At 53.5% G+C, this 7901-nt stretch overlaps 1 protein-coding gene across 2 annotated transcripts; it reads left to right on the top strand.

The window, feature by feature from the left end:
• Positions 1–426: 426 nt before the first annotated feature.
• Positions 427–6034, top strand: LOC120499372. Of its 2 annotated transcripts, none has more exons than XM_039703112.1 (2): positions 427–517; positions 4491–6034. In XM_039703112.1, exons 1-2 carry the CDS (start codon positions 490–492, stop codon positions 4811–4813), a joined length of 351 nt encoding a protein of 116 aa, XP_039559046.1. In that variant the 5' UTR covers positions 427–489; the 3' UTR covers positions 4814–6034. The 2 variants fall into 2 exon arrangements, 1 of the variants encoding a protein (XP_039559046.1); XR_005626864.1 differs by lacking the exon at positions 427–517 and adding an exon at positions 3424–3848.
• Positions 6035–7901: the final 1867 nt, after the last annotated feature.

Genomic DNA, 7901 nt, shown 5'->3' with positions numbered 1-7901 from the left:
TGCAGCTCTAAGGAGGCTGTGATGCATGTGAAGGAAAGTGACTGACTTAACTCATTGGGATTCAGGGAACGGCCTGCCCTCTTTTGGAAAAAAAAAAAAAAAAAAAAAAAAAAAAAAAAAAAAAAAGGCAAGAAGAAGAAGAAAAGTAAGTGTGTATGTGTGTGTGTGTGCGTATTCGTGTTCGTGTATGTGTGTGTGTGACAGGGAGAGAGGAAGAGAGAGAGAGGAGGGGGAGATTCACAGAGTCCTGCTTTCCTGAGCTGAGAGCTGCTGGTTCCCAAGCCGAAAGTATTAGGAGAAACACGGCTTCTTGTGTGTTTGCTGCATTTACACAATGAAATCACTTCTATTTTTATTCCTGCTAACCGGCCGCTTTTGCTTGAATCCACTCAGAGCCATGGACGACAGAAACAAAAAAAAAAGTACTTAAAAACAACTAGACAAAAAAAAAGAGGGAAAGAAAACCTTAACAAACCCAACCACGCTGGGATGAGGATTACTCACTTTAGCGCTGCCTGTAAGTACAAAGTCTCTTGCTGCATTTCAGGGCGATAGTGACAGGCTGTTTTTTAGGTTGGGGTTGCTGGGGTTTGTTTTGATTCTGTGTTTTTCTCCCTCTTTTTTTTCTTTTTTCTTTTTTCCTTAAATATGTCATCCCCTCTTTTTCAGTCTTCTGCGGGTTTGCTAAAATAAGAAAATAAAAGCGGGAGAGGGAGAGGGGCGGGCGGCTGAGCAGAGCGCGGTGTGGAAGCAGAGCGGCAGCCGGGGGCGCGGGGCTCCGCGGGCGCGGAGGAACGCCCGGTGCCGGCAGTGAGAGGGACAGAGGGGGACAGAGGGCTGTGTTCTACATCACTTCGTGGGCTTGGATGGATTCAATTTTATTTTTTTTTTTTTTGGCCCGGGAATATGCACGCCTGTTTGTGTACATACACATCCCCAGGCAGCGTGGTCTGCTTGGGTCTCTGTAGTGCAACTTGAGTCCGCCCAGCTCGAAGGAATGCGGTGGTCAAAACAGCTTTCCAGCTGTTTGGTTTTTTGGGATTCCAACCTCCCCCCCCCCCCCCCCCCCCCCCCCCCCCCCAGGCACACTCCTCAAGTGTACATGTGATGGTGTTACTTTTCCGTGGCAGAATTTGCTTAAAATAAACTGTCTCTAGCACGCCTAGCCTAGTCGTTTTTCTCCCCCTCCCTTTCCTCCTTTCTTTCTTTATTTCTGTGAGAGCGCTCCTGGGAAAGCGGATCGGATAGAGGGCAAGGCTTTTGAAATCGTGGGGGAAAATGTAAGAGAATTCAGAGGGTCCGGGCTTTCTTTGTGTGGTGCTGAAGCCGCGGAGCTGCTTTGTGCTTTGGAAGGAGAAAATGGCGAGTCCTATTGTGTTTAGGCCATTTTCTTCCGGTACAAGGGTTTCCCCCCAAATCCTAAATACTTCAGGGCTCTTTTGAAAGAAATCTCCCAGCCTACGAAGTGTGAATGGCTTCAGCTCTGCCTTTTCCCCAGCCGGTAGCACATCACATTCTAGAGAGCCCACACATTTCTCTTTGCAGGGCTGGTGCACAATTTCTAAAGCTGCTGCATTCAGAGCCTCTTGCAGCGTCGGGGCTATTTCAGCTGCTCTTTGCCCGAGTTATTCAGCTCGGGGAAGCACGTTATGATCGAGAAAGAGGGGGACTGATAAATAATATTTCGAGACCTGTCCTTGCTTTTAAATGCTAAGGAACAGAGTTAGCCAATTGTGTGTGTGTGTGTGTGTGTGTACCTGTGCGTGTGTGTGCGTGTGTCTGTGATCTGAGAAAAGACTTGTCAACGACAACGCCTGACTTTTCCCCTAAATTATTTAAAGTTTATGTATATATACATGTATGTGTACGTGAGAGAGAATGTATCTCCGCGCACGCATGTAGCTAGGTAGGAAGATCTTTCTTTTAGGACCAGAAAGAGGCCATATATATGCAAAGTGATATTTTAGAGGATATTTAACCACTGTGTGCAAGTTATTAATGCTGCAACCTCTAAAGGAAAAAAAAGTAGTTTACAATGTTGTCAGTTCTCTTCAGGTCATCCGGTAGGTAGGTACCGGTTACTAAAAACCGCGTTTGAATTTGCATGTTAATCCATTTAAGGAAACAAATAAGAATCCGAGGTTTAAAGACTGTTGTCCGATATTAACCACTTTACATTAGCATGTGGGTTTGCCCAGGCGCCAGTGATTAAAAGCTCTTTGAAAAAAGACAGCTAACAAATAAAGCCCAAGAAAGGTAAATCCTCACTACCAGAAACAACTCCTTCCAAGGTGCTGAATTTAAAAAAAAAAAAAAAATTAATAGTAACAACAACAACAACAACAACAAAGCAGAGGTGTTGATGGGACTGCCGCGGAGGGTGGCAGGCTCCCCGGCCCCGCGGCCGCCCGGGCCGCGCTGGCGCGGAGGGGCGCGCAGGGCCGCGGGCGCGGCGGCCGGAGCAGCGCCCGCTGCCGCAGGCGGGTCAGGACCATGGACAGGGACCGGGAGAGGATGGAGCCGGCTGGTGTCATCCCGGGAGAGGGGACAGAGCGGGGCTGTCGGCCCCCACGGAACGCCGGGGCCTCGAGCTGCTCTGTCTTTCTTGTTATCCCTCTCGTGTGCTTGCTCAAGATTCTAGGCAAAAGACTCGAGAAATTACATTCATAATTCTGCTGCAGGAGAGCAAGCTCTGTTAAAATGCCATGCCAGTGATTTCTCTTCTTACTGCTCGCAAAAGAACTAAAAGGATCTCTCCATTCTGCATACGATTGCTTTTTCCCTTCAACTCCGAGCCAAAAATAAATCTACTGCTCGGATCGGCTGAATGACAGTGGTGTAAATTAAATTGATTTTATCAGTGACCAAGTTCCACAATTGGAAAAATTAAATGCCACTTTGACAGACAAGGATAATATGGAACAGATCTATAAAACAGCTCCTTTGAACAACAACAACAACCCAACAGGAGCCTAGATACTGGCGATCCCTTCTTCATCCTGCTCCGTTATGTCACATCGTCTAGTTTGCCTTTCTGCAGTACCGAAATGATTGAAACCATTGTTTGATGCAAAGGGAGTAGTGATGATGAGTCATGGACTTTATGCCACAGCAAAAGCAACAGACGTGGTTCTCAGGCAAATTTCTTTTTTTATTTTGATCGCGCTTCTAATTGGATTCCCCTTTCAGATGTACTTTGCGGCACTTCCAACCCACCCTACAGCTCCAGCAAACTCGGGGCTGAGCCACGGGAACGGCGAGCCGCTCTGCCTCCACCCAAGAACTGCAGAAACGCAACCTCCAAGTCCTTTAGCCGGGAGAGCCCTACCCCAGCGCCTGCCGCCGGGCGAGAGGAGGCCTTGAGCCCCCTCAGCGCTCCCTGCGTGCCCGGGGGGGTGGAGGGAGAGGACCCGGAGGGAAGGGGGAGGGTTGAACTTTCTGCCGGGCTCGGCTTTTCACACCTTTCTCTCCCGATGATGCGTGAGGACGTTTTGGGAGAGAGCGGCTCGGCGGGGTCCCCTCCGACCAGGTCCCCCTCGACCTTGCAGGGACCCGGCCGGGCGGCTCGGGTCTGGGATTGTGCCGGGTTTCAAGGACACGGGAGATGATCAGGACTTTGGGAGCCAACATCTGCCTGGCTGGTGACGTCAGCAACCCCGTGTAATCCTCTTGTACTGAAGGCAGATGCCTTATTTGTTTGGCTGGAGAGGCATTAATCCCTAATTCTGGAGCAGCAAGCGAGGGGGAGAGACCGGACCGCTTCCTATCCCCCGAAAGCAGCTAGAGGGGCTCTCCTCTCCTGCGCTCCCCGGCTCCGACTGGGTGGAGGAGCCGCCAGCCCTCGGCAGGTTTGACCATTTCCTTTTGATTGTGATTATCTTTTTTGGTATTTGGAGTGGGTTCCTATTTCTTGTTTTTATTTGGATGCTTGGATTTCTCCCTATGATTCTTTGCTCTAGTACAGTCCTCAAGATGAAAAAGAAGGGGGAACTGCTGTTCCCCACCCCCTTCACAGTCCTTTAATTTTTTCTCTTTTTTTTTCTTCTTCTTTTTTTTTCTTTCTTTTCTTTAAGCTTTGCCCTGTGCTTGCTCTCGGGGGATTTTTGCAGCGGTGGGCAGGGAGGTTGCTCTCTGCGGTTCCCCGCGGCTGGCCCGTTCCCACCGCGCTGCAGGGACCGAGATGCCCGCTCTCCCTAGCGCTGCGGTGATGGGCGTTCCGCCTTCTCCGTCCTCGGCCGCGGACCAAGCAGCCCCACAGGCTCGGGTCTGGCCGACCCCAGCTTCGCGTCAGTCCGTGTGGCCCCCCTTCCCTTCGCTTCCTCCCCTTCCCCTTTCCCTCCCCGCCCTTCTCCTGCTCTGACTCCCCCCTCTCTCCCTTTTGTCATTGGCAACCGCGCGGCGTGCGGGCTCCCGGCGCCCTTCCCTCCCCGCCTGCCTTTCCTTTCCTCCCCGCCTGCATTTCTAACGCTCTTGCTTTGTCTGTTTTCCAGGCGGCCGCACGCAGGAGCTACGGTGCCGAGGGGGTCCGAAGCCGCCTTCCCAGTTTGCCCCCGGATGCCCCGGGAAGATACGGGAAAAGTCTCTGAGAAGCCCAGCTCGCCGCAGGATCCCGACCGCCGCCTGCAGCCGCAGCACATCCCGCTTCGCCTCCTCTCTCTCTCCCGGGCCCTGGCGCCGAGGAAGCAGTCGAGGTCAGCTGCCCGGTTCCTGGGGTCCGGCCGTGCTCCAGCCCGCAGGGCGATGCAAGGTGCCCGGCCGCTCCGCTCCTGCCCGGCGCGCCGTCGGCACCCAAAAGGAATGGTCCCGATCCTGAGCCGTGAAAGATGGCAAAAAGCGTAATAATAACAATAAAAGATTAGGCTAAATTTTTTTAAATTATTGTAATGACTTCACCCCTTATTTCCTCACTCGCCAGTTCAGTGTAGGCAAGCCAGATGGGCTGCCCAGACCCTCCCGGGAAAGGGGCAGGTGCGAGTGAGTTAAATTTTTTTCTGCTTTACAAAGAAAGATGACACGTCCTGCCCTTTCATTTTTCATCGCCGAAAGATCCCCTCTTTCAACCCCCCGCCCTCCCCCTGGCCGAGGGCAGCGGGGATGTTCTGGGGGTGCGGGCTCCCCCCGCCCGTGCTCCAGGGGAGCCGCAGAACCAGGAGGACCGAGACAGCGGAAAGACATGGTCATTCCTCTCAGCCAGGGATGCCAAATGACAGACGCCGAGTCGGGGAGAGTCAACTCCTGTGTTTAAAATCACGCGAAGACGCTGGTGAAATTAAAGCAGTCATCTGGAATTGTTCAATAGGCACACGCTTATATTATATATATTTTTAATCGATTAAATACATATTTAACAGCTTCCTGAGCACTGCAAACAACAGACTGGCTAGTAAGAAAACTCGAGCATGAGTTATATGCAGCCTGGGCCGGAATGGGACTAGGGCGGAGGGAAATTACCGGGTTGTTTTTTTTTTCGGGGATCAGTTGCTGTACTGCTGAGAGAGAGAGAGAGAGAGAGAGCGAGCGAGAGAGAGCGCTCTAAGGCTCTGACTCTCCGTGTTCACAGCGGACCTTGATTTATAATGTCATACAATTAAGGCACGCGGTGAATGCCAAGAGCGGATCCTCAAAGCAGCATGAAAGATCTCGCTAGACCATACCAGAATAATATTAATAACAAAAATAATTGCAATGAGCTTAAAAAAAAAAAAAAGAAAGAAAAAGAAAAAGAAAAAAGGAATGAAAGAAAAGGAGAGACAAAGCAATAAAGAGCTCGACAACCTGTACTCACCTACGGGAACCAGACTAACTAGGACTGGTGGACTGATTGGCTCAGCCCGGTGGAAAGGAGATGCCGCTGCCACGGGACGGGCGCCCGCGGGGGCAGCTGTCAGCAGCAGGTAACGGGGCCGTGGGGGGCTACTGGAGCGGTGCGGTAGCCGCGGTGGTTTTTCAAGGTAGTGGTGACTCGACCTCTCGCTTTCTTGGGCTGAACCATGTAAAGTCGATTAATGGGAAATAAATACATTTTCTAATATTATCATGGCGAGGATTGTTCTTTGCGCATCGCTCAGCCGGTAGCTAGGAGTGCCCGCTCGGTGATGGCTCCTCCTCTCGCGGGGCTCCTCTGGAAGCCGAGGAACGCGCGCCCCGGGCAGCGGCGCGGTGCGCGGGGGCAGCGGAGCAGCGGCCGAGCCGCGGGCCGCGGAGGCAGAGCCATGTGCAGAGCTGGTGCACGGGGCGGGGGTGCCCGAGGCGCCGCGGGGGCACTGCAGCAGAGCCATGTGCGGAGAGGCAGCTTGGATGCGCGAAGAAGAGCGTGCGGAGGTTGCGAGGGAGAAGCGGGGAGGGGGAGCAGCGTACGGGCACGGTGTGTGAGAGCGGCGCGGAGCGGCGCCGGCGGGCAGCGGAGCGGCGTGCGGGCTTTGCGCGCCGGCCCGGGCGGCGGGGCGAGGGGCTCCGCTGGCAGCGGCGGCGGTGGCCGGGCCAAGCCGGAGGGTGCGGGGAGGGTGCGGGGGCGGGGAGGGGAGAGGCCGGGGTCCCCGCGCCGCCGGCGGCGGAAGTCTTTGTTCCGCGGGGCCTCGCCGGCGGTGGAACAAAGGAGCGGCAGCGCTGCTGCCGGCGCTGTCCCTGGTGCTGGCGGAGGCACCGCGCTCCCGCCGCGGGCCGCCAGACCCCTCGTCCCGGGTCGGGCAGACGCGCCCCGGTGGCACCGGGTGGCCCCCGCCGTGGGACCGTTCCCGGCTGAAGAAAACCCAGCATCCCGGCGGGAGCGAGCGGCGAGCAAGGCAGGGGTGCGGGAACGGCAGGAGAGCGGCTCGGCCTGAGCCTCCTCCGCTGCGCAGTGCACGGCCGCTGCCCCGAGCGGGTGCCCCCCGCGCATCCTTCCCGCCGAGTCCCTCCCACCCCCCTCTGAAACAGCCGGGTTGGAAGCAAGTCCTGCGGGGGCTCTGTCCAGCTCCCATCCCAACTGCGTCCACAGCCATCTGCCGCGGCCTAATTCTGCTCTTCATCCATCAAACAGCGGCCACAGCCAGCCAGGGCACGGGATGCTCTCAAAGGCTAAATAAGGCAAAACAACTAAATAACAGCAGTAACCACAAGAACTGCAATGATAACAGCACTCTCTGCCTGAAGGTCATAGAGCTTTGTCCTCTTTCTGCTTGTTCTCAGCAGACAGCCTGACAGCAGTGGGGTTTTTTTTTACCAAAAACCGGATTGCAGATTGGACTGATCACCCTTCTCTGCAAAGGGATAAAGGGGGAGAATTCTTGTTCTTTCAGCAGCCTGTCGCCTCTTCATCCCTGTGTAGTCACCCTTGCACTGTCCAGCAGACAGATGAAGCACATGGGCTACTCCATTATTTCCCTTCAGCTCACTGAGTTGGGGTTGAATCTTTTGCCTGCTCCTGCCATGCCACACAGCTGCTGTCTTTATTCTTTTGAGATATCTGTTCACATATACACATCTACCTATACACGTATAAGCACATTTCATGTTTTCTATGTAGCATCAGACTCTCACAATTTCTGTTCATCACTGCTTCTTGCCCTTTGTAAGACCCGGCACTTCACAGGATCTCAGGGGAGCCAAGCAGAGAACAGAGGAAAGTCCATCTTTGCCTGTTCGTGTGCAAGCCAGGACGATGCACAGCAGAGACTGACCTCACACAGGTAGAGAGCGGGGAAGTATTTTAAATGCCTTGTGTCCTGAGCGACCTGAAGCACTCAGTTAAACTGTTTGCAGGATTACAAACATGAGCTAACCAGCTTTGCACTGAGGCAGTATTTGCCCACATTTTACTTTTTTTTTTCCTTGGATATCAGTGCTAAAGATTTGTTATAAACATTCTATAGTTCTGTAGCAAAATAAACATAAATATGTAAATGAATTTTCCACCACCAATC

Source organism: Passer montanus, unplaced genomic scaffold (assembly GCF_014805655.1).
Source record: "Passer montanus isolate IOZ18808 unplaced genomic scaffold, ASM1480565v1 scaffold16, whole genome shotgun sequence".
Taxonomy (NCBI): domain Eukaryota; kingdom Metazoa; phylum Chordata; class Aves; order Passeriformes; family Passeridae; genus Passer; species Passer montanus.
This window is presented reverse-complemented; position numbering and strand designations above follow the sequence as displayed.

What these genes read in the sequence shown, in the direction of transcription:
- LOC120499372 (XM_039703112.1), top strand. Translation starts at nt 490, where the DNA reads ATGAGGATTACTCACTTTAGCGCTGCCT. An exon ending in TACTCACTTTAGCGCTGCCT is followed by an intron (nt 518 to 4,490) that starts GTAAGTACAAAG and finishes TCTGTTTTCCAG; the next exon opens with GCGGCCGCACGCAGGAGCTA.